General features: G+C 45.7%; 1 protein-coding gene across 3 annotated transcripts in view; it reads right to left on the bottom strand.

Moving 5' to 3' along the window:
• CLEC16A (C-type lectin domain containing 16A) overlaps positions 1-26,991 on the bottom strand; it is a 215,959-nt gene that overhangs the window by 139,482 nt on the left and 49,486 nt on the right. For 2 of the 3 annotated variants that reach the window (XM_028145526.2, XM_054714725.1), the window contains exons 10-12: positions 22,957-23,188; positions 7,260-7,389; positions 3,185-3,285 (exon numbers count right to left, since the gene is read on the bottom strand). In XM_028145526.2, coding sequence (XP_028001327.2) covers positions 3,185-3,285; positions 7,260-7,389; positions 22,957-23,188 — 463 coding nt within the window. The remainder of the gene's footprint in view (positions 1-3,184; positions 3,286-7,259; positions 7,390-22,956; positions 23,189-26,991) is intronic. The other variant, XM_028145530.2, reaches the window with a different exon arrangement.

Raw genomic sequence — 26,991 nt, 5'->3', positions numbered from 1 at the left:
CTAGCTAAAACAATCATACTCTTGTCCAAGAATCTGGAACTTGAATGGAGGTAAACTCTCAGCCTGGGATTTGCTGGGGCCACATCAGGATCTACCTTGAGAGAAGTCCTCAGAGCAGGTCAGTTCCTGCCCTTCCCTCAGCTTTTCAGCAACTTCTTGGACCCTATGAGCTGCCCCTGGAGCTTCCTATAAACTTACCCTTTTAGTTAGATTAATGAGAGATAGCTTCTGTTGCTTGTAACCAAAAGAACATTCAAGAGTTCATGAGCACAACAGCAAGTTTATCCATATGAAAGAGTTATAGCACTACATAAAAATGTTAACCTCTGGGCCAGAGCTGAGGGTCTGTGAAGGAAAGTCAGGGGAATCACATCAAGTTGGAACGATGGGTGAGTGTGAATACTATAAATGACAGGTACAGGAGGGTGAAGTTTAAGGGAAAGAAGAAGGCACTAAAGGTTTCTGACCAGGGGAAGGACATGGTCAACAGTCTTACAGAGGATTATCTTGCAGTGCCATGGAGAATGGATTATAAAAAACATATGACCCCTTGGGAAGGCTATGATAACAGCCACTGGAAATGATGTGCCCAGATATCTCTTGCTCTTATGTCTTTGGCTCTCACCTCCAGCATCTAGCTTAGAGCCACGCACTGAGTTACACTGAGTTAAACTCTGCTGGTCAGACAGTCTGAAGAAAAAACTGACAAAACTTGATGGCTAAATGCTGGGATCCAAGGAGGGAAGAAGCTAAAAAGGTCATGGCAGTCTCAACCTTGGTTGGCAATTTCAACTAAACCGGAATGGCAGGAAGTATGACGAGGTGAGGGTATATTGGCAGGAAGTATGACGAGGATGTATGGAAGTATGACGAGGAATGGCAGGAAGTATGACGAGGTGAGGGTATATTGGCAGGAAGTATGACGAGGATGTATGGAAGTATGACGAGGAATGGCAGGAAGTATGACGAGGATGAGTATTGTACAGACAGACTGTTTCAAGGTGTTGCTAAAACACCTAGGTAGAGTGTCCAGGATGCAACTGGCAGGAGTTCAGTCTCTTGGAGGTCTGTTTACCCCCAGTAACTGAGGGCTTCTGTGTGCCAGGCACCAAGCCAGGAGCTAATGGGGATCGCAAAGCCATGGGAGTGAATAAGACTGTGGAGGAAGAGGAGCTTCATTGGTCAGTCCTGTCTATAGAGGGAAAAGGCTGGAAATAGTTTCAGTGCCATTCAATTAGGGAATGGCAGAATAAATAGTGGCACAGACATGTGATTAAAAAGAACAGGGCAATTCTATAGGGAGGTGAAATGATGTGCCGATGCACGTTATGTTGAGTGCTTTTTAAATGTCTCTAGCCATAGGCTTAGTAAAACCCACCTCCACTTACTTCCCAATAAGCTCAAGAAAAACCTACTAAAACATCCCTTGATGCAAGGTCTCCTCTATGACAAGCCCAGTCGTGGCAGGAGCCGAGGAATATCCTTGATTTCTTCTTGGAAGAGGTTCTAATGTGGAGGTTTCAGAACTTGCTCTGTCAAGCCAGATGGGGCACTCACCAGGCTGTTCCCAGGGAGGAAGTGAATGAATGAACCCTAATCAAATCTGTCAGCTCTGTGGGAGTCTGATCCTGACCACTCAGCCTCAACAGGGGAAGCAGGAGAACCACACTTTTCTTCAGAAAGGAAACCTACACTTCCACACAATCCACCTAGAGTCTATTTTAGCTCAGAACCCAGAATGAGAACATCAACTATTATAAATAGCAAAACCAAGATTACACTTTGACTAATTTCAGTTCTGATGCTAGGAAAGAGGTCAGACACTAAAGCAGTTGTAAAGCAAGGGGTCAAAAGAAAACCACGGTGTGAATGCAGTGTCTGGGTCAGATAGACACCTGAATCATTCCCTCCCTCCCCACGCCCCCATCCTATCTAATAAAAGAGTAATATGCAAATTAACTATCACTCCGATGTGCACACAAGCCACGCCCACAAGCCACTCCCATCAGCCAATCAGGAGCGAGTATGCAAATTAATCCAACCAAGATGGCTGCAGCCACAGAGAGCAGGAGGGAGGCTGGGGTTTCCCCGGAGATGAAGCTTCCTCAGCCCTGGCCGGCCCAGGCCTCTGCTTAAGGCTACAAAGTTTCAATTATAGAAGATAAATAAATCCCCTGCTGCCATGGAGCGAGCAGAAGGCTTGACTCTGCTCCAGGCTACAAAGTTTCAATTATAGAGGATAAATAAATCCCAGATACCAGGGCCTCCACTTGGGTTGCCGAGGGGCGTGGCCAGCCTGCAAACCACCACAGGCCCCTCGCCCAGGCCGCCCCATGCCCCAAGGGACACCCTGATCCGGGACACCCTTCAGGGCAAACCAGCTAGCCCCCACCCATGGCCTCTATCCTATCTAATAAAAGAGTAATATGCAGATTGACCATCACTCCAAAACATAAGATGGCTGCCTCCACGTGGTCAAAGATCCTGCCCCCATGTAGACACAAGATGGCCACAAGATGGCCAGCAGGGGAGGGACCAGGCCTGCAAGGGAGGGCAGTTGTGGGCAATCAGGCCAGCAGGGGAGGGCAGTTGGGAGGGACCAGGCCTGCAAGGGAGGGCAGTTAGGGGCGATCAAGCCAGCAGGGGAGGGCAGTTAGGGGTGACCAGGCCGGCAGAGGAGGGAAGTTTGGGGTAAACAGGTTGGCAGGGCAGCAGTTAGACATCAATCAGGTTGGCAGGGGAGGGGTTAGGGAGTGATCAGGCTGGCAGGCAGAAGCGTTAGGGGCAATCAGGAAGGCAGGCAGGCGAGCATTTGGGAGCCAGCAGTCCTGGATTGTGAGAGGGATGTCCGACTGCCCATTAAACGGGCAGTCGGACATCCCTCGAGGGGTCCCAGATTGGAGAGGGTGCAGGCTGAGCTGAGGGACACCACCCCCTTTCCCCTCCCACCCCCCGTGCACAAATTTTGTGCACTGGGCCTCTAGTATTGCATAAGTAACCAATTCCTATGGCTTTAGTCTGTAGAAAAACACCTGAGAAATTCTAATAAGGTTGAAGAGAAGTTTTGAGAGAGTCCATAAAAAACATGAAGGGAATGAATTCCTCAAGAAAAGGAGCTTTTCTCCTTCCCTCCAGACAGCAGAGAGCAGGGATGGCAGAAAGGCAGGGAAGTGAGTGGGCTTACCTTTGTTGTGAGACATGGCGTAGAGGAGGCAGAGCACAAAAAGCGCATGGTAATCATCGTCTGGGCTATCCAGGGCATGGTACACCATGTCTAGGAAGGGCCTGGAAAAGAGGAGGGACACTCATGAGCTTCGTGGCACGGATGAACACTTCTCCTCTCCCACCTGCTAGTCTTTGCCTCTTACAGTTCTGCCACCAGCATGCAGGGAGCCCACCATGTACCCAGGCCAGGACCAGGCACTGAGGACACAAGACAAATGAGAGACAGGCTCTGCCCCAGGGTAGCTGCTGTCTCAAGGGGAAAGAGACTGAGGAACAGACCACTTAATTACTCCGCAATCGTTCACCAGCTGTCACAGACCCTGGGGATAAATGATACAAAGTCCTTGCTCTGTGGCACTCCCATGCCAGTGTGCAGAGACAGAGCAGACAGACCACATCATCACTTCAAAGAGTGACAAGAGAATGAAGAAAACAGGGCAATGTGACAGACTAACAATACCAGACAAGGCACCACGTCAGAACAATTTCAGAATGTGGGTCTTGGAGCCAGACCGCCTGGGTTCAAATTCTGATTCTGCCTCTTCTTAGCTGCACCCCTTGGGTAAGTTATCTAAAACCTCTCCATTTCCCCACCTGTGAGATAGGGATTAAACCCGTACAAGGTCATTATGAGGATTCAAGTGAAATGAGACTGAAGGGCATTTAACATAGGGCCAGGTACACAGTGAAAAGTGCTGGTACACAGGAATTGTGGTTTGATTTCTACTTTGAATATTTCAAGGGCATTTCTCCATGATCTCACTTCAGCAGGTCCTGGCCCAGCAATTTCTTGGACTGACTTTCCCTGACTGGTGAGAATCGATGAGGTCTCCCACCTCTGATGCTTTGTGGGTAAGATCTATGGAGTGGCTCCAAATATCACAAACCGCACGCCCTGAATGCTGCCCTTCCAGGTGAGGGCCTGGCCGGGAAAGACTCAACACAAGGGAAATAGAATATGCACACTTCTGGCCCTGAGGCAGAGTCTCTGATCCCGTGACCATCTGCGGCTGCCCCTCTGGATGCCAGGCTTAAGCCAGGAGAGCAGAGCGCCTCAATGAATGACCAAAGGCACACTTGACCCCTGGAAGGACACACAGCTACTGTCAACACCAGTTGTCTGGGCGGTGGGGGGGTGGGGGGGGGTGGGGGGGAGGGAGTGAAATTGTGGCAGAGAAATACCACATAACCTGTTTTACTTTTTTTGAATTTTGACTGCCATAAATATACACTGAAAAATGCCAAAGAGAAAGTAGTGAAAATGTACTTGTCATACATTTCAAACCAACATGGGACACACAGAAATGAAAGGAAGAACCTTAAAGGGAATGTTTATGTTTGGGCTGTTTCCCCTGAGTCCCAGATTGAGCATCACCTTTCAGATGTGTGAATAGTTTTGCAATGTGTGCATTTGGGTTTTTGTAAGTCCACAGCGATAGCACTTTCAAATTAAAAGTGGGATAAAGTAGAAAATGCTTTCTTATAAACCAGCTGCTTGGAGTTTGGATTGTATCTTCATTTGGGAATAATGTGAATAACCAAATGCCCAGGAGCAGAGGGGGGGCTGGGAGGATGTATCATCTCTTATGAAATGAAGTATTATGAAGCCATTAGCTTTTTGTTTACTAAGAGTACAACAAATGAAAAAGAATCTAGGGTTTGATTAGGCAAAAAAAAAAAAGAAGAAGAAGAAAATTACAAATATGGCATGGTATAACTTATTGGGAGGAAGGAGGAAAAAATCCCCATAGAATTGGCATTGAAAAAAAAACTGGCAGGAAATAATCACAATGTTAGTAACAGCTGCCTTTGAATGCTGGCATCACGGAAATCTTATTTTCCTTCTTTACACATTTCAAGACTTTTTATTTATTTTTTTATTTTAAAGAAAATATTTTGAATGGCTTTTAGTTTCTTGGCATATATCTAACCCTGAATACAGATATAGCCCATATGCAAGAACAGTTACGCTTTGTATTATGCTGTTTCTTCAGACAAGTGGACCAATGTCAAGATCCAATTCATGTCAAGAACAAACTGTCCCCCTCCCTCACCCTCAGCACCCCCCTCCCTGCTCAGTGCCGGGAACTGGGAGGACAGTAGTCCTTGGCGGCGTTTCTGACAACCAACAACTCAATACCTTTTCAAAGAGAAGATAAGACAACTCCCACCTGGGCCACTCTCCTTGGCATTCAGTCTCAGGACAGAGCAGGGTTCGGAACCAAAAATTCCTGGGGCCACAGCCCATCTCAGGGCACCAGAATTAGCTTCCATTGTAAACCATGTGGTAGAATATGCCAGTTAAAGTCACCAAATGTTAAGGAACAATCTCAATCAACTCTAAGAAAATCCCTTTCTTCACTAAAATTCAGGGGGAAAAAGAAGTGTTAACCCCAACATTCAAATATAACGTTTTGGTCTGTTCACCTTTTTTTTTTTGGACAACACTGGATATTTTTCTTCCTTTAGCAAAGCTGTAGTTTTACCATACTATGTAAAATACTAGTATGCGCTCTGTTTCCATTTACTGGATCCTAAGAAACTGAACACATAATGACAGTATTCACTTAAAAGCAAGAGCCAATAATCTATTAAGCAGACGCACCTTCATTTGCTTGAGCATCCCCCACTTCTAGTCATTTGTGGTTTCTCCAATTATTCATAGTCTAACTAATGCTGTGCCAAGCATCTAAAGGTTGCTTCCCCTTTCTTTCTGTGTTTAGAATGATTTCCTTAATTTTCAGAGCTTCAGAAGTTACATATTTTGCTGCCAAGCAAAATCAAAAAGGTCTTTGTAAGTTACAACAACCAATAGCCCACACTGCACTCCAGTGTGTTCTATTTAACCAAAACTAAAAATGGCTCCCTTGTGCATATGATAAAAATTAATCCTGTTAGGTAACTGAAACATCTGCCAAGCAAAGAGATAAGTAAGACACGGAGGGAAAACAGTGTGCTGCAACTCTTCACTTCCAGCAGGATTAATACATAGGGTGGGGGTTTGTGTGAATTTCAACCACCCTACCCTCAGGGCTCAGGAAATGAATTCCTTGTAGGCTGACAGAGGAACCACGCTGCTGTGCGTTTATTAACACCAAAGCAGGATTAGGAGGTTATTACAGGGGTCTGTGCCGTGGGGCCAGTACACATGGAGCCCTCCTAACAGTTCACTGCACACCCTGGGAGCAGTCTTCTACCCAAGTCTATTCCGAAAGGGGTGGTGCTATAGCAAGGTTCCAGGAAATGTGACATCTCGAAGGTTTAAGAGCATGTAGCTTTGGCAGGCCATCACTGGAATAAACAATCAGGCACCAAGTCAAAGGTGGACAGCAGCATTAAATCATACTGGCAGAGTCATGAGGGCAGGCCCTGTGGATAGCCATGTGCGTGGCAGAGAATGAATGAGACAGGGAGACCCAAACACTGTTCCCAGGGTCTTCCAGGAATGGCCAGTACAAGGTTACAGGGCCTCCCATACCCTTTAAAACAGGGCCCAGAATTGCAGTGCTTGGGGGATGGGAGGGGGAGGGGAGAAGGCGGTGGCGTCATGTCTTGCTCATTCTCTTTCCAAGGGGTGAGTGTGCTAGAGCAGCGGTCGCCAACCAGTGGTCCATGAGGTCCGAAAGGTTGGTGACCGCTGGTTTAAGGAAACTTTTGGAGCAGCGGTCACCAACCGGTGGTCTGCGGACCACTGGTGGTCCGTGAGGTCCGAAAGGTTGGTGACCGCTGTGCTAGAGTGCTGAGTGTCAGCTCCGTCCCCATGCCTCTCGAGAAGAGCTGGATCTCTGGTGGCCAAGGGCTGAAGTAGAGGGAAAGGCAGGAAGCAAGGTGGCTTGGTTGAGAAGCAGACGAGATCATTTGGGTGGTGGGAAGAGGCCCAGGGTTATCCTTAGGGGGCACCCCAGCCAAGGCACCCATCACTGCTGAGCCCATCTCCTCATCCCAGAGGCTGAGCAGTACCCCCAGGCTGGCTGTGGGCAGCCCTCCCCAGCATCAGCACGAGTGTACCCCACCTGACAGGCTGGGCCTCCCACCTGTTCCACTGCACACTCTCCAAGCCCGTGGCGGCGCTCTTCTCCTCATCTGTGGTGTTCTGCTCCTGCATGGAGGTGCTGGCCGCCAACTCAGGGAGCTTGCTGCGCTCCATGATCACCATCTCTATCTCTGGAAGCAAATACAGAGACTGGGATGAGCCCAGATAGCTTCCCAGACCTAGTTTATAGACATACTCGTGGTTGAGACAAAGCCCCAGAAACTGTTCCTGACACATCAAGCAAATATTCAACAGTGGTGACAGGAGCACCAGCAACATGCTGGGGGAAATATAAGACAAAGGCCAGAACCTCTCTTTCCTTTCATCTTGGCATCACCAAGAAACAGGGCCCTGATTTTGACTAGAAAGAACAAACTACAATTTTATTTATTTCAAGGTGTTTTTTTTTAAAAACAGTAATTTATTTTACTTTATTGATACCACACTTCCTTCCCCAAAGAGCTGAGGCAGCAAGGAAACATGTGGTTAATAAGACATAACCAAATTCCCTGAAAACACGCTGAAACTGTTTATATGTTAGAAAAAGCTTTGATGTGACTGAAGCCTTTTGTTTTCCCTTTCTATTTACAACTTCTAGGCACAGAGAGGTTAGGAACCATGTTTTATTTTTCCCAATTAAAGAAGGGCAATTTGTAGCAACTGACTTAAGCATGGGGCACATTTTATTTTTCAGAAAGAGGTATGAACCAATGAAGGAATGCATTAGAGATGGTGGTTGTTGCGCTGTAAGGTGTCCTATTAAGAGTTTTTGACACACAGGTATAGACCTTCAAATAGTTCTTGGGACCCAGACTTCAGTTCATTTCCCGCATCTTCGGGAGACAAAATGGGGGTGGGGAAGATAATTAAAATGTAACCTGTGTTTCCGTTTCCAGAAAGGTGGGAGCACAGCGGGTTCTGACATGACCCCTGCCATCGTCGTTCCCTGGACTCACACAGGAGCCCCCGCTTGGCCACTGCTTCTTTTCTTGCTTGCCTGGTTTGTTCTCTCACAGACCCAAGTGATTTTAAGTGGAAATGAGCTCATGTCACCCTTCCGTTCAAAACTCCGCACTGCCTTCACTTCACATTCAGCATGAAATCCAAATGCCTCCATGGCGTCAAGGCCTTGCACGGCCTGGCACCTGTCCACCTCTGACCTCACCTCCTGGCCCTCTCCACCCAGCACCACTCCAGCTGTGCTAAGCTTTTCTCACTCTTCTTTGACTGGCCCAAGCATGTTTCTGCCCCAGGATCTTTACCCGGCTATTTCCTCTGCCTGGAATGCTCTCACCCGGGTTTCCCTACCCAGGCACGACTCAATCCCATCATGTCAGACTCCGATGTCACCACCTCAGAGACCTCTCGGAGACCATCTCCACCTGTTTTTCCTTTACCTCTTCAAATGATTAATTAAACTGCATCGTTCAGAATTCAGATTCCCCTAGTTTTCTCCTAATACCCTTTTTTGTTCCAGGATCCCATCCAGGATCCCATGTTACATCATGTCTCCTTAGGCTCCTGTTGGCCATGAGTTTCTCAGACTTTCCTTGCTTCTGATGACCCTATGGTTTGAAGAGAACTGGTCAGGTACTTTGCAGAACGTCCCTCAATCTGGGTTTGTCTGATGCTTTTCTGATAATTAGACTGGGGTTAGGGGTTTCTGGGAGGAAGACCACAGAGGGGAAGTGCCCTTCTCATCACATCATATCAAAGGTACAGGGTATCAACATGACTCATGACTGCTGATGTTACCTGCATCACTTGGCCAAGTGTGTGCTGCTCAGGTTTCTCCACTGGAAAGGTACTTTTGTCCCCCTTTCATTCCATAATCTTTGAAAGCAAGCATGAAGCACAGCCCACACTTAAGAAGTGGGGAGTTAGGTTCTTTCTCCTTGAGGGGGGAGTAGCTACATAAATTATTTGAAATTCTTCTGGATAGATTTGTCCCCTCCACCCTTATCTTGATTTCACTTATCCTACCTAATAATAGACAAATATGCAAATTGACCACACCTTCGCTATGTCAAGCCATGCCCACCAACCAATCAGGACGAGTATGCAAATTACCCCAACAAAGATGGCGGCTAATTTGCATATCAAGACAGCTTAGAAAGAAGCCAAGAGATGCTGAAGGGAGCAAAGCTGCGGAGAAGCAAGCAAGCCGTGGGGAGGAGAAGGGAGGAGCGGAGGCGGGGCCGGGGGAGAAGGAAGGAGAGCGGGGCGGGCTGGCGGAGAAGGCGGGCCGGGGGACAAGGAAGGAGCGGAGGCGGGGCCGGGGGAGAAGGAAGGAGAGCGGGGCGGGCTGGCGGAGAAGGCGGGCCGGGGGACAAGGAAGGAGCGGAGGCGGGGCCGGGGGAGAAGGAAGGAGAGCGGGGCGGGCTGGCGGAGAAGGTGGGCCGGGGGACAAGGGAGGAGAGCAGGCGGGGCGGGGTAGAGTGCAGCAGGAAACCCTATTGCAGGATTTTTCCTGCAACGGGAACGCTAGTAGCATTTATAACTCCCTGGATTTTATACTTTCTATTTATTGATTTGCTTGTTGCCTGCCTGCTTTCCCCTACTATAATGTGGGTTTCATAAGAGTGGCTGCCTTAGCTGCCTTGCTCTCCACTACTACTCCAGTGTCTAGCCCAGGGCCTAGCACATGGAAGGTGCTCAATAGAGATCTCTGGAATGGAGAAATGAATGACTGGTCTAGCCCAATGTGCGAGGTTCTGGCAGCTGCAACATATATTGGGGTGACCAACTGCCCCACCATCCTGCATCCAATTTGTGCAGTATTCTCATAGGGAGGTGTCACATCCCCACCACCCTTCTGGGACTCTCAGGAATGACTGTTTGTGACTATCCTGCGGCGTGGAGGACTGCATCCCTCACAGGTCCACATGGGCCCAGACCCTGGCAGGGGATGGGGGCCCTTGCTGTCACTAGCCTCTACCCCGACACTGTGGTCTGGAGTCAGTTGCCACCGACTGGAGTCTCCCACAGGGCTGTCCCCCACTACACAGGTGGGGGCTGACATGATTTTTACGTGGTATGTGGACAAATGTTTTCTTTGCATAGTTTTGCATTTATTTTAATGTGCATTAGAAGAAAATTCTAACTGCACAGAAAATCTGTTCTTTTGGGGGTGTTACTGCTTAGGATGAGGCTAAATTTAAGAAAAAAAATGAGTGGATTCAGAGAACTACTGAGCAAACAGTAGTGCAAGTAGCACATGGATGCGGCAATGAGCAGGAGGTGGTGCTGACTGCTGACTGGGAACCATCAATCTTTCCTGTCCTTGCACCTTCACCTCCACCAACCTCCTTCAGATGCCCCCCAGCTACCCCTGTCTTCTCCACAGTGGGGTACAAATACCTCAATGGGTATGCAAGATGATTCTTCTAATTATTCTCATCTTTTAAAAAACCAATTTTTGTTGGTTTTATAATGTACACTAGAGGCCTGGTGATGAAAATTCGTACACTTGGCGGGGTCCCCTCAGTCCGACCTGCCCCCTCTCACAGTCTGGGAGCCCTCAGGGAATGTCCTACTGACAGCTTAGGCCCGCGCAGGCCTAAGCCACAGTCTTACCTCCCTTTTCAGGAGGCGACCGGGCTGATCAGGGGAAGGCACCGCCATCACCCCGTCACTGCTGCTGCCTCTGGTCTCCCTCTGCGGGAGGCGACCAGGCAGATCAGGGGAAGGCGCTGACCCCATCACCCTGCTGCTGCTGCCACTGCCGGCCACCACAGCTGCAAGGCCTGAGCCCCAGCCGCGCAGTCGCTGTGGCTGTGTCCTAATGGATGTCCAGATGGACATCTGGAAGACGTCCGCTCTAATTAGCATATTACCCTTTTATTAGTATAGAGAACATTAGCATAATAACATCAAATGTATAATTTATAGTAAATAAGTGTATATATATTTGGGAGATGCATGAGTAAATTATGTATTTACAGTGGAACCTCGATTCTCGAATTTAATTCGTTCCAGAAGGCTGTTGGAGAAGCAATTTGTTCGAAAACCGATCATACAAATACAATAATGTAAATTGAATTAATCCATTCCAAACCCACAAATGATTCCCTGTTTTAACCTTTTTTATATACAGGACACGTCTAATGTACTGCTTAATCTATAAACACTTCTTTTCTTAAATTTATTGAACCACCCCTTACTAGTCTTAAATGAATCACTTAAAGCACTTGTTACAGGAATGTCTTTAAGGAGGTGGTATGCAACATCTTTGTTTTTTCATGTGTCTGCCTCTGAAATGCTATCACTAGCTAACTGCTTTTCGTTTATCTAAATCAACGATTTTTCTACCTCTTCAATAGTGATTGTTGGTTTTTTTTTCTGAGCACTCTCACACCCTTAGCAACATTAGCTATCTTGATGGCCTCATTATGTTTTAAAATTGTGCTAATTGTCAACTTCCCAGCAACAAAAACATTCTCTCCTTTGTTGCCTGAGAGACAAGTTTTGTCATGATGGGGTATCAGCATGAAAGGGTTGTCAGGTGGAAAATTGAAGTTTTGTTCCACAACAGAGACATTTTTTCCATGAACAATTTGGTGGAGAAATGAAGTTTGACTCTGTTTGTTTGTTTTTGTTTACTGATAGGGTGTGCCAGCAAAGACATCTGAATACTACCAAGGTAGCCTATAGCACCAGCCTCCCACTCTGGTTTCTGCCCTGTAACCTTTGACCTGCCTCCTGCCCTACTGCAAGCTCCCCTTCCTCCAAGACTGGCTGTCCTGGCAGGAATTCAGCTTCAAGTTATGGAGCCAAGCCCTAGCGCCTGGGCCTGAAGAATAAGCCTGCTGTGATGTGGTTGGTCCTTTTCAATTTCTAATCTCCTCCCTGGACACTATCAGAATTCTGGAGCAGAGGAGAGAGGGTTAAAGATAAGCCAGCCCAGTGCTCATCGAACTTTGTTAAGCAGTAGGATATTAATTTTGGACACTTTCCTGTGGTACACCACCTGGCAAGCTGATGAGAGCACAGCTGCTCCAGGTAATAAGTGGTGGATCCCAAATGTCTCTGAACCACAGGTTCCCTCAAGCGGTGCACAGAGCCCACTAAAGCTCCTTTGTGGAATTCTGAAAACCACTGGTTTGGTCCTGGATACTGTATTTGAGGAAACGGAAACCCAGAAGAGTAGTGACTCTTAATACAGCTAAAAGTAAGAGTGAAAGCCAGGACTGCTCCCCCTCCTCACCTCCTATGTCACGTCCTGGTACAGGACCAGGCCCACAAGTGCCTCTCCACATAGAACAAGGTGTCCAAACCTCGGCTGGGTCGCCCTGGTTCTGACAGCTGCACTGCTATCCCTCCCATATACTCCTGACCCAGCCAGCATAGTTGTGGAGTAAGCTGTTAGATTAATTTAGATGAATTTTCTAGATGAATATAGAACACTTCTTCCAATGTCAAAAGAGTTTTTTCCCAGTGTCTTTTAAACAATTTTATCCAAACAACTTTTAAAATTAGTGATTCTTACCTAGTGTCTGCCAACTCCCTGTATGCAAAAGGCTACATAGGCATGAGAGGGTCTCCCAGATTCTCACTGCTATAAAATAAATTCTATAGCCATCTTTAAAATAGAATTTGACTTTTCCTGGTAATTCAGGGTCAATGTGAACCCCTCTTTATGCCACACCAGGACATCTGGCATGGTTCTGCTTAGCCTTCTGCCCCCTCTCCCCCGCCCCTGCATAGGCATCATGCCTCCCAGGGTGTGCACGCCATGCTACCGCCACTGGGAAAAACAGATCAGTGGGCTCATGTGAACTCAGATTTCCAGATAGTCACTAAAGACTCAGACTCTGATGACAAATTCCCAGGGGGCTCCATCTGAGCCTCTGTTATAAAACCATGAGCCCCCACCCAAACCAGGTTTCTTTTTTGGGGTCTGAAAGAACTGTAACAATAACCTGCCCAGTTTGTTCACACTTCAGTCATCTGCCTGCCTTTACAATTTTCCATGTCTCTGTTTTACCTGTACTATTTGCTATTTATTTAATCACTTTGTTCGAACTCACTTTGTTTACTTAAATACATTTTAAAAATTTTATGAATAAAAAAACTTTTTTAAAGAAACTTTTTAAAAAAGGAAATTAAATAACTACTCTACCCTTCAATAATCCCACTTGCAGGAATTTATCTGGAAGATACACCTCCTGCAATAAGAAAATGCACACCCACAAGGGTATTCACTGCAGTATTATCTGTAATTGCAAAATATTGGAAACTACCTAAATGTCCAAGCATAAGGACTGGCTGAATAAACGATGGTGCATGTACACAGTGCAGCTGTAGAAAGAAATGAGGAAGAACTCCGTGAACTGATAACGGAGTGAGTTCCGCAAATACTGCTCACTGAAGAGATCAAAGTGCTATTCTGTGTGTAAGAAAGAAGGGAAAACATACATATACACACTTCTTTTTACAAAAAGAAACACAGGAAAGATATTCCAGATAACAGTCAAGTTGCTTATATACAAGAGGTGGGGGGAATGGATGAAAGGAATATGGGAGGGAGGGACACATTTTTAAACATACCTTTTGACATAGTTTTGAGTTTGTTAATATTCTATATATTTTAAAAAATTAAATCAATGTGAAGGGAAAACCCTAAACAGAAAAAAAAAATTGAAATACCCAAATTTATTTTAAATGAATATCACAACTCCCTGAAGGGGGAAAGAAAGGAAGGAGGACAGACTAATCCAAGTAGTTTATAAACAATACGTAACTCTATAAACACAATACTTAATTCTGAAAATTTTTTAGATGTGTTTAGAGGATTGAGAAAGTAAGACCTATTGATCTTGTAGTGTTGTTGGGAGCCAGAATTCTCACTGTGGAGGTAGAGATACAAATCTGAAATGGAGGAAGGCAGGAAACAGCCCTATGGGAATTGATCAGAACTGGAGGTATTGGTATGAACTTAGGATCTCTAAAATATGTATATGTGCACAAAATGAATGAGTGTATTTTGTGCATACACATGCATATATTTTCTAGCTCTGTCCCTTAAAAGGGCCAAAAAGCCAGACAACCCAGCAGAAATGAGCACATCTAGTGTCCAGATCTTGGCTTCTAATACCATTGACCATTGAGCGGAACCACAGCTTTTCAGAGAATTGCCTAATCCCAGGGATGGGCAGCACAGACACAGATGAACCTGGAATACCTTGTTATGCCAGAAAGTATAAGGAGTGTTGGAAAAAAAGGTGGGGGCTTATCACAAGGACATAGCAGCCAGCTTGAAAGGATTCCTAATGGCTAAATATGGGACAATTTCAGGATCAAATTAATTAAATATAGTAATGAAATATAAACCATTAAAAAACTGAAATCCATGAATCCATGCCAAGAATAGAGAAATAAGTAAGTAAATGGAAAGAAAGGAGGAAGCCTGTTTAAAGTGGAATGCTGAGGGCTGACTTTTAAACATGGAGAGGGTGTTGGTGTTGGAAAGACAACAGTTTGCTCCCATCCTGGTAAAGGCTGAATCAGGCAAGAATCATCAATGAATGCCAAGTCTAAGGGGGAATTTTAATGAGGCATAGGATATCTACATAATCAGAGGGTCTCCCCAAAGATTGCTGACTAGTTGCAGAGAAAAAATAAAGTAACTGTATGGTGGAGAAACTGGGCAATACCTTAAGCAGGTGACCAAAATTAACATCACCCATGAGGGACAGAAGGACATGCAGATATGACACCCCAAGAAAGACATGACGTCACCTATGACATATTCCAATCAAGAATGCATAACCTCAACCTAATCACAGAGAAACATCAAAGACAGAATGAGGAACATTTTATTAAAACAAAAGGAGGGGGAGGTTCTGTACTCTTCAAAATGGTCAATGTTGTAAAAGAGAAAGAAAGGTTGTGGAAATGTTCCAGAGTAGAGGAGGCTAAAGAGACACAAGGATGAAAGACATGACCTGATTCTAGACTGAATTCTGTACTAGAGGAAGGAAATAGGCTACATAGGACATTGTTAATGAGCCAGTGGGTAGACTGGAACATGGACAGTAGAAAACTAGTATGAAGCTGATAACTGTACTGTGGTCATGAAAGAGCAAACCCTATTCTTAGCAAATGCACGCCGAGGAATTAAGAAGGGAAGGGGCAGGATGAAAATGTTTGTGAGCAAGTGTGTGTGTGTGTGTGTGTGTGTGTGTGTGTGTGTGTGTGTGTATGCATGCATGCATGCATGTGTGGAGAGAGAGACAGAGAAAACACAAATAAGAAAGCAAATGGGGTATATAATATTGAAAGGTGAAACTGGGTAAAGGGTAAATGGGAGGTCTTTATCCTATTTTTAACTTTTTATAAGTCTGCAATACTATTGTAAGCATAAAACCAATAAAAATAGAAAGCAACTGTGAAAGTAATATACATGAAGAATAAATAAAAAAGTACCCAGGCAGCCATGGCCGGTATTCCTCAGTGGTTACAACAATGGCTCACACAACAAAAGATCAAGGGTTCGATTCCCAGTCAAGGGCACATACCTGGGTTGCAAGTTCGATCCCTAGACCTGGCCAGGACGCATGCAGGAGGCAACCAATCGACTTGTCTCCCTCCCCTCCCCTCCCTCTCTCCCTCCCTCCCTCCCTCCCTCCCTCCCTCCCTCCCTCCCTCCCTCCCTCTGTCTCTCTCTCTTCCTCCCTTCCTCCCTCCCTTTCACTTTCTCTAAGAATCAATGGGGGAAAAATATGGTCGACTGAGGATTAACACACACACAAAAAAGGTACCCAGGTACCCAGGCTGGTTATGCACATGAGAAAGGAGAGATTTAGGAATGGGAGAGAGGTGTGAAAGACATGGCACTGAAAACCTCAGGATCCCCTGGAGCTCATCACATAACAAGAACCTTCTCACCAGTCTTTAAGGCCCACTCTGTCCCCTCTAAAACAAATCTCCATACCCCACAGTTGGGACAACGCAGTTCTAACATAATCTCTGCATTTTAATGAAGGGGAAACTGAGGCACAGAGGAATTTCTTTTTCTTTTTTTAGGTGACGGGCCTCTGCCCCACTCCCAGCTGCTGTGGGCTCCTCTTCCGCACTGCCCATTAGCTGCGCTGTATAAATGAGCATCTGTGTGGTATTTGTTTCTGGGCCAGGCACCATGGCGCATAATCTTGAAGGCTCCAGCAATCCATTACACTACTAGAGTCTTGAGCCTCTGGGAGTGGAGGAACATGCTTGGAGGCTGTGATGCTGGGAGAAGAAACCCAAATCTCCAGCTCCTCTGGCTTCAGCAGCCTCTGCCCAGGCCCTCCTCGGCCACTAACATTTCTACAATATCACTTCCCCCAAAGCCTCCAGTGTAGAAGAGGATTTGCACACCCATGCCTGTAGCAGTATTCACGAGAGCCAAAAAGTGAAGACAACCCAGTGTCCACCGGATGGATAAGCAAAATGTGGTCTATCCCAAAAAACAGACTATCGTTCAATCTTAAATAGGAAGGAGATCCTGCCACTTGTTACAATCTGGATGAACCCCGAGGACATTATGCTAAGTGCAAGAAGACAGTCACAAAAGGAGAAATACCATACGATTCCCTTTATGAGGAACCTCGGGCAGTCAAATTCAGAGAGACAGAAAGTGAAACAGTGGCTGCCAAGGGCTGGGGGAGGGAGAATGCAGTTGTTTAATGAGGACAGAGTTTCAATTTGGGAAGATGAGAAGAGTTCTAGGGCTGGATGGTGGTGACGGTTGCACAACAGTGTGAATGTACAGAGGCCTGAGGACGCAAGGATGTCAACTTCTGCCTCTCGTTATGACAACTGGCCAAATCCATGCGCTTCCTCAACACTCTGACACTCTGATTTTTTAAAATAACAGCAACAATTCATCAACTTGCCTGGGATGATGTACATTCTAATCTGATTAATATTTGGTAAATGAAGCACTTTTCAGGGAAATGGCAGGCATGACCTCCCAATAGTCTTTGACTTCACAAATTCCAGGATTTTCTCCGTTGCCCTCTATGTTCTCCATTCCAGCAATCACAGCAAGGACAGACAACAAACAGAGGGGGAGGGGAGAATAAGAAGTCCTCTGAGAGAAGGTTGAGGGAAGGAGGAGAAAGATGCTCTTGCTGGTTACCTAGGATATAAGGGAAGCAGTGCATGCTACTGGCTGGCTTTAGAGCAGAATTTCAAGAGGCAAATAGGAACTGACAACAACAGGGTGTTTGTGTGCAGAGTATTTAGGGCTCCCCTTTTCTTGATTTTTGTTTTTTTGTTTTGTTTTGTTTTTCTATATTTTACTGAGTAGCACGAGCTTGAATTCAGAACATTTTTCTGGGAAGTTGCTTTTCAGAGGATTTGTCTAAACTGACCTCAGTCCTTCTCCTTATACTAATTAAGCCCATTGGAGACGTGTCCAGCCCACCAGTCCTCCTCCCTCTAGACACACACACACACCCAGCCATCTCGCTATTCCTTATAGAAATTAACAGGGAAAGGGCCCCCCAGAAACTTGCCAGATGCACACAAACAAAGTCCCCCCTTAAACCTCAAGTACCACTTCCAAGCTCCTCACTCTACTCTCTACCAGGGTTCCTCCTATTCAGTGCTCATGTGTCCCACGCTAAATGCTGAGGCACTGATGTTCTCATTTCTGATACCCTGAGGACAGGGCATTATGAAGCCCCCTCTATTGATAGAGAAGCACAGAAAGGGTGATGACTTTCCCAGGGTCACATAGCTGCTCAGGAAGAGACCCGCAGGTCTGGGATATAGACCCTAAACTCCTGACAGCTAGTCCCTGGCTCATCACAATCAGAAAACTGCTGGATCTGGGGTTGACTCTGGCTTCACAAGAGGAGTCAGAAATGAGGCTAGACTCCACTTCATGTTAGGAGAGACTTAAAAAAAAAAAGGCAAGTTGGGGCTGCAAGTTCCCAGGCACCCTTCAAGTCCCAGCTGAGCTGGCAAGTTCAAAGTCAGTGCTGTCACCTGCACGCCAGGTCCTCGCTGGAATTCCAAGACAAGGGTAGGCTATGAAGGTCAGGCTGTGAAATCGATGCCCACATTTTCCATAGGCAAAGAAACAGAAACCAAATCCTGTATTTTCAAACAAAAAGTTCAAATGATTCATTCTCTTGCCTCAGGCATGTTCATAAGTTACTGCTCTAAGTGAATCCGGAAAGAGACTACTGCCCTTTCAGACTGCAGAGCAAGCTAAGACATGAGCACACGTCCGAGTGAGCACTCCTTCAGCTGCAGGGACAAGGGCTCCCTCGTCTTCCTTTCAGCATTCAACTTCTGAAAATTTAGGGGCCCTGTGATTTTCTTGGTTTCAGAATGAGTCACCCATCACATTGAGGCAGAGCAAATTTCTTTGCAAACCGGGGATAGGAGTGGAGGGTCCAGGGGAACACATTCATTTCACACAACATCCTTGTCTGGACTTAAATGTGGAGGAAGTGTGAATTTTGGGTGATGCATTTATAGAAAGAAAAAAAAAAAAAGACACACATGTTAATGCCATATTCAAATCAGGTCATGGCAAAATTGTGACTTGCAACCACATGCCTTTTTACTCCTGTGCTTTTTTTTTTTTTTTTTAATATATTTTATTGATTTTTTACAGAGAGGAAGGGAGAGGGATAGTTAGAAACATCGATGAGAGAGAAACATCGATCAGCTGCCTCCTGCACGCCCCCTACTGGGGATGTGCCTGCAACCAAGGTACATGCCCTTGACAGGAATCGAACCTGGGACCTTTCAGTCCACAGGCCGACGCTCTATCCATTGAGCCAAACCGGTTTTGGCTACTCCTGTGCTTTAAGCCACCTTTTAAAGTAAAGATTTCACTACTAATATGTGGATGGCAGGGTAGGCAGGGGGAAACTGCTGTCAGCATCTCTTTATTGAAGAGTCACCTGTGCCCGTCTGTTACAACCAGGCTGTCAATAAGCACCTAGATCCAGAGACAATGCAAGATGTTTGCTAGAGAAGAGATCATTTGGACAGGAAAGCCACCTATCCACCTCAAAACAGGAAGGGAGAAGACGGCCCTCGGGGGATGAGAACACTGAATACCATGACTTTCTAGGGGAGGGTCTGCTGTTTGTGCTGGCCCAGCATCTATGCCCCCTTCTTCTGATGAACACTCCTAATTTTTACTGAGAGAGTCACTGTAGGGAGACACGTGACGCAGGCCTGGCCAATCAGTACAGAACATCCCTTTCCACTGGTGGGCAAGCCAGGTCCATCAGCACCTACAGGCATCAGCCCCCAGGATTCAGCTGCAGCCAGTGGGAAGAAGCAGCTCCCTCTCCACTTGGTGGTAAGTTGGCAGGAAGTGAGCCTGGTGCTGCCAATGGTCATCTCTGCACTTGGGTCCAGCCCTGCCTGGCCTCCCAATTACATAAACATAATCACCCCTTTTGCTTAAGCCAACCAGAGTTGAATTTCTAAATCTTGCAAACTCAAGAATACCAACCTATCCTCATTTAAAAAGTTGTCCCCCTGGCTGGTGTTGCTCTGTGGTTAGAGCATTGGCCCAGGGTCACAGGTTCGCTCCCTGCCACTGGTCGGGGCGCATGCGGGAGGCAACCAGTCGATGTGTCTCTCTTACATCAATGTTTGTCTCTCTCTCTCTCTTTCTCTCTATCTTCCCCTCTCTCCCCCCTCCCTCTCTCCCTCCCTCTCTCCCTCCCTCCCTTCCACTCTCTCTGAAGAGCAATGGAGAAAATATCCTTTGGTGAGGATTAACAACAACAACACAAAAATTGTCACATGAATCATATTTTCTATACTCATAATCTCCAGAAGGAAAGAAAGGCCTCAAGCTTGAGAAGACCATCCAAGGCCCAGAGTAAACCTGTAAGTCTGTAAGTCAGGTCTCCCATCTCCCAGGCACCTCCCCCATCTACTGTCCTCTGGCTTGAAACTGAATGAGGACATGTGCCTGATGCCCTTCCAAGTCACAGGAATTAACAGCTGTGTGGTTTCATCCAAACACAAATACAGTCTAGGGAAGAGAACACCCACCAGCCACACCTTCAAATATGAGAATAACTAAGAGATCAAATATGTGGTTCAAAATGCCCCAGAATACAACTCCTGCTGCCCAATTAGATGTCTGTTTGATGGACGGGCCTGTGGAAATTGTTATTTATTTACGGTGAGCTGGATGCACCACGGTCAAGAAAATAAGAAGGTACCAAAATGCTGAGGGGGTCATTGAGAGCCATGCTCAACTGAGCTCTGAAGTCAGCACCATGAACAAGCAAAACCTCTGGAGAAATTCCTGGGCCCTGTCTGGCACAACCTGGCCAAGTGACTGCCTGGAAAACAGGTTTTTGGAAACTGGTGAGCATTCTCACCTTGCCCCTTGCACAGGGCAGGTGGGCTCAGGTTGCAGGAGTCCTTACCCCAGCACAACAGCAAGCTGGAACTGCAGCCTGCAGAGCCACTGAAGCGCCTGTGCATGAGGATGGGGCCGCTAGGCTGACTCACTTGGTGTGTGCTTGAGGCCAAGACTGCCCTGTCCACACCACGTTTAGTCACAGCCCAGCCCTGGTTAGAGAGCAGCCCTTAAAAGGACTGGAATGAAAGAGGGTAGCATCTTTCCAAAACAAAATTGACGAGAACACAAAGTACAAAATGGGGTAAAGTCATCCCTTGCCCCCTGATGTGGCTACAGGACAGCTAAATCTAGTGTTTAAGCTGACAATTTGCTCCCAAGTTTAAAAAAAAATCCGAATGATCCAAATAAGCAAACAAGTATGGCTTCCCTTGTGTTTGCCCCTCTTCCATGCCCCCTCACCGAAGCGATGTATGTTGGTAAAGATTTTCCAAGCCAAATGAGAATTTCTAAACCGAAATGCTTACTGCACACTTTGAACAGAAATAAAAGCATACTGGAACTCTAAGCCTTAAAAAGAGGGCCAGGTGGCACCAGAGAAATGTTTTGGAGATACTTATCAAAATGTGATCGTGGCATTCACTGAGAACTGCCAAGAAAATCAGAATGGGGCCAGTGGGGGGGGGGGGGGGCGGGGGCGGGTTTTGGCTGCATAATTGCAGTAAACTTCCCCAAACAAATGAGTTCCCAGTCACTGATTTACTGAGCCACTCTGTTTCCCAGCTTCAGATGCCTGGGACTAGGGGGCTCACAGAGTCCAGGCAGATGGGCTTAAGAGAGCTGGCTTTGGAGCAGCCACTGCTCGGCCAGGACCCGGGAGGATGGCTTAAGAACTACTCTTCACACCCCCAGCAGACCACAGCTGAGAGCCCGAGCATGTCCTAGGGGGTGCGGTGGGGGTTCAGTTCTAGCAACCAGAGCCCCCAGCCCACTTCCACCCCATCACCTTTTCACCCTGAATGTCCAGGGCTGTGGCCAGGGACCCCATCTGTGTGGCTGGCTGTATGCCCAGCCCATGACACAAGGAACTGGACAGTTTAAAGTTGCTTAATCACAGAGCAGACCACGCTCTCTGTATTAAGAAGGTCTTAACATCTATAAGAGGGAGGTGAAAAATAAAACAGAATCATTCCTGACAAAGGCAAAAAAGAGGACTGAACTATTCTGCTTATTTAGCACATAAGCAGCAAACACAAGTGTACCTCACTCTAAACACGTGGAACTTTAAAAACACTTAATGCGAGAATCCAAGGGATTATATTTCATTATTTGATTCCAAGAGACAAATCTTATTAAAAGCATGTAAGTTCATTAAACACTCTCCACTTTTCTTCCTGCAGTGTAAGGAAGAATGACTTCTGTCAAAAATAATAATCCAGGTTATCATGAATAATAAGAAGAGCAATAATGATAAAAATGATGATGATAACAACAGTAGTAGTAATAGTAGTAGCAGCAAATATTTATGACACGGGCCAAGCACTGTTCTGTGCATGTTACATGTATTAACACATTTAATTCTTGCAGAAAAAGTAAATGCTATTTGTTACCTTCTTTTTATGGATGGGGAAACTGAAGCACAGATTAAGGGTACAGAACCCTGCCCAGCCAGTGTGGCTCAGTTGGTTGAGTGTCATCCCATGCACCAAGAGGTCACTGGTTCAATTCCCGATCAGGGTATGTGCGTGGGCTGCAGGCTCGATCCCCAGTAGGGGGCACACAGGAGGCAGTAGATCAATATTTCTCTCTCATTGATGTTTCTATCTCTCTCTTCCTTTCCCTTCTTCTCTCTCTAAAAATAAATAAAATGTAAAAAAAAAGAAAAAAGAACCCTGCTCCAGGTTACCCATCCAGTGAGGGCAGGCCTTATACCAGATTTACCTTCAACTGGCTAGGTTGTTTACAGCAGCAATTTTTAAATGGAGTGCTGCAAGAATTTTTAAAACATGCAATACCTGACTAATCAGGGGCACTGACCTCTTTCCCCTTAGATTGTCAAGTAAAAAAATAACAATAGCCAACACAACAAATAGCTGTCTAGTGTAGATGAATCAAATATTACACCTATTTTTTTTTGGGGGGGTCAGATGGGCAAAAAATATATTTATTGGTGTGCTGCAGAATTTTAGTAATTAGTTTATGTGTACCATGAGATGAAAATGGTTGAAAATCACTGGTTTAGAGTGAGGTACACTGGTGTCAGGATTGAAGAGAAGCACCCACTGACACACAGAGGGGACCAGACACAAATGACAGCCTGGCTCGCAGCAGGCAGCAGGGCAGAGTTCATGGGCACACTCACCTTCATTCTCCCCACTCGTCTTCATGCCTTTTGAACCACCCTCTGTACCTTTAGCCTTCTCGGCGTCATCTTGGGCATCCTCGGTGGGCCCTTTCTCCTCGTCTTCTTCCTCCCCGACGTTTTTGTAGTTGGGTCTCTTTTGCACCCGTCGCTTGCCCTTGTGCTTGTTCATTTCAAGGGATCGCTCGAGTGTTTCGGTGGGTTTAATAAAGCACCGAATGCTGGGCTTGGCCTAGAAAAGTAGAACCGAGACAACAGACGGATTTGAACCTTTGCGTCTCACTGGAACCTATCAAGCTCTCTGAGAGTGTCTGCTCCAAGAAATTCATTTCCAAGACAATGAATGCTACCTCCTAGTTGTTTTTATGACTATTATTAATATCATCATTATTAAGTAATCAACACAATAACACCAGCTAGCATTCCACGGTGCTAAGTTGGAAGCTGCACTTCACCAACACCATCTCCAATGTTCCCAAAGGTCAGTCATTTGCATTAAAAACTTCTGCGGCCGAGACTGGTTTGGCTCAGTGGATAGAACGTTGGCCTGCGGACTCAAGGGTCCTGGGTTCGATTCCGGTCAAGGGCACGTCCCCAGTGGGGGGTGTGCAGGAGGCAGCTGATCGATGTTTCTCTCTCATCAATGTTTCTAACTCTCTATCCCTCTCTCTTCCTCTCTGTAAAAAATCAATAAAATATATTTAAAAAAAAAAAAAAACTTCTGCGAACACTCTATGGTATTTTGTACGTGCCAGATGTGTTCTAAGGGCTCTGACGATATTACCTCATTTAAATGTTACAACCCCATGAGGTAGTACTATTGTTATCCTCATTTTACAGATAAGGAAACTGAGGGCCAGAGACGTTAACTGACCCACCCAAGGCTGCACAGCCAGGAGGAGGAAGAACTGGAACTCAAACCCACATGCCACCTGCACAATTTGTCTAACTACAGCACATTGTTATTGTTATTAACTCTTATTTAAGTACAGTAGGTCCTCGGGTTATGTCAGAGATCTGTTCCTACAGCGCAACCTAACTCGAAATAGCTATAAGTCGGAACCCACCTATATAAGCACCTAAGTCACTCACATGAAGCACATACACAGCAGTAATGAAATGAAACAGTAAAAAAAAAAAAAATTTAAAAGAAAGATAACAATTCCTGACCTTCACTTGTAGTAAATAAATAATAATAAAAAAATAAAGCATATATGTACATATGTCGAAATGACGGAACTTTTTTTTTTTATATAAATAAATGGGAGATGGCGAAGTAACCACGCAATGACGTATGTCGAGTCTGACGTAGCCCGAGGACTGTCTGTAATTTGTTTTAAAAGAAACAAATTAGTGTATCACTAAAGGAAATGGAACACCAGTGTACCTTGCCATTATAAAAATTATAAAAATAACAGAAAAGAACAGCAAGGTAACTGAATGAGCCAAACGTTGGCTTTCTTTAGAAGGGGAGCAGGTATCAGTGAGGCATTAAAGCTCATACCCAAAGGAAGTTTACCCCAAAGAACTTTTCCCTAGAAAGTCAGAAGGCTTCTAAGAGAAATGAAGGCCTGTTGTGGCACCAGTGGTTCATGTCCCATATTCTGGAAAACATGGTTCTCAGTCCTTATAACAACCAGGAGATATAGGGATTATCAGTCCCACTTTATAGATGAGAAAATAGAGGCTCAGAAGTGTTAAGTGACTTGCCCAGTGTCACACAGCTACTGAGCAGCAGAGTCAGAATTTTAATAGAAGCTTGCCCAATCCCAACCCCCAAGCTCTTCCTAAAATAACAGTGCTTCACCTGGAGCTCAAACTCTGTTCCATTTAGTACTCCCTAAAAAGTATTTGCCTGCAAATGGACCAGGACTAGAAAGGGGCAAAGACAAAGGAAAACAGCCTGATTTGTTTGGGCAGGATTCTCATGGGAGTGTTTTTCTCTTTCCAGGGTCTGGATGATGTTCAGACACCATTCTGTCATTTAAAAAGAGGAAAGTTTTCAAGTGAACTTTTCCATTATCTTGATATGGTTTATCCATCTTCTGAATTTACCCCCAACAACGACCAACTGTATTCTGGGGGCCACTGTATCTTGCCAATAAGTAGAATGTGCTCAAGAACACAAATTAATTTCAATAACACTCAAAACAAAACGTAATTGAAAGCTAAATTAGCATCCAAATACAAACATTAATTTTTATTTACCCACTTAGGATTATTCATCCACAAAAATGACAAATCAATTGAGACATGATTCTAGGAAACCCAGATAGCGAATTAGAGACACCACCCACCAAGAGCCCAGGGCATTCAGAGTGAGCGTGCACCGCTTGACAGACAGCATCCATCAGAGCCCACTTGGGATGCCGAGTGATCGAATGCAGCCCCGGATGCCCCCCATTCTCTCATGAAGGACCTGAACCTGGTAAGTTAGGGCCCTGAGATGAAGTGACAGCTTCCTCTGATCACTGCTTACTCCCAGTGAACGTTAGAGCATGCCATACATAACCAAAGCTTTCAGAAACAGAAAACCAAGACCAAACACGGAGCTAGTCACCACCCAGCTGGAAGTTCCGAGCAGAAATTCACAAGGATGGATGACGTAAACTCGCCCTGAGCTCTGTGTGGATGCAGAGGCACAGAACAACGGACAGAACTCAGGGAAGTGAGACGGTGCACAAAGCCCAGGGCTGGTCCAAGCTGTGTGAACCGTAGCTGAACTCCACTTTGGCTATGGGGCCTCTCTGACCTTCAGGTTCCTGGTCTAAAACATCAGGAAAGTCGTTATTACTTAAAATTACTAAATGAAATCATGGACATAAAGTTCTTTTCAGAGCCTGTCAATACAGTAAGCATCCAACATAAGAATGATAAGTTACCTTCCTTTCCCTGCCTACATTTAAAAAAAAATCAACTATGAAAATGAATTTTAAAACTTTCCAAAGGGATCTGCTTTTCTCGGTGACGGGGTATTGGGGAGTGGAAGAAGGGAAGGCATGCTTGCTGGGGAAATTTCAAACCTTTAAGATGTAACCTACCTAGTAAACTGCTGGAAATAACCTAAATGTCCACCAACAGGGAGTGGTTAGGTAATTATGGTCTGCCCATAGCGTGATGGACTGATACAGAAACAGCACTAGGATGAAAAAGCAAGAACAAGGGACACAGTGGGGCCCCTTTCAGGTAAAGCTTTTCAAAGGCTCCAGTTGGAAACACAATTTTCTTGGAAAGCTGCGTTAAGAATGTAGAAATATTAAAATGTAATCTTTGAGGAAAGAAAGGAGGAGGCGGGACTGTGTGTGCCCAGCCACACAAGTGCACTTATATTTTTCATTTCTGTACCTTTCCATTAGGTTTGAAACTTCCAATCATGCATGCATATTAACTTTTTAAAAAATTCAACAAGGATCATCTGGATATTGGAATTATGGAATTATTTTCCCTCTTTCTCTTCTATATTTTAAAAAGTCTAATTTTTTGCCCTAGCTAGTTTGGCTCAGTGGATCAAGTGTCGTCCTACGGACTGAAGGGTCCCAGATTCAATTCCAGTCAAGGGCACATGCCAGGGTCTCAGGCTCGATCCCCAGTAGGGGGTGGGCAGGAGGCAGCCGATCAATGATTCTCTCTCATCTTTGATGTTTCTATCTTTCCCTCTCCCTTCCTCTCTGAAATCAATAAAAATAAAAAAATTTAAAAATGTAAAATCCTGATTTTTCCTGCCAGTTACCATGGAGAAGCTGATAGGGCTTGGCAGAGATTCGAGGTCATTCCTGCTGCTCTGTTCAAGATGTTGTGGCTGCCAGCCTCCCAGGAATCTCCTTGTTGCACTGGATAATCCCCGATGTTACAGATGGAAAGCCCTAGGGGAGGGGTCCTGGTCCAGCCTACTCCCACTGTGCTCTCAACACTAAACCAGGTGCCTGGAACAGGGCAGGGCCTCGATGGGATGGGCTGTTGAGTGAATTCGTGGCTGCCTGTACCATACTGTATCCAAAGTGCAGGAGAGAACAAAAAAAGAGGGAGGAAGGAAAG

The sequence above is a fragment of the Eptesicus fuscus genome, chromosome 4 (genome assembly GCF_027574615.1).
Source record: "Eptesicus fuscus isolate TK198812 chromosome 4, DD_ASM_mEF_20220401, whole genome shotgun sequence".
In the NCBI taxonomy this organism is placed as follows: Eukaryota; Metazoa; Chordata; class Mammalia; order Chiroptera; family Vespertilionidae; genus Eptesicus; species Eptesicus fuscus.
Note: the sequence above shows the minus strand (reverse complement) of the source record. Positions and strands in the feature narration are given on the sequence as shown.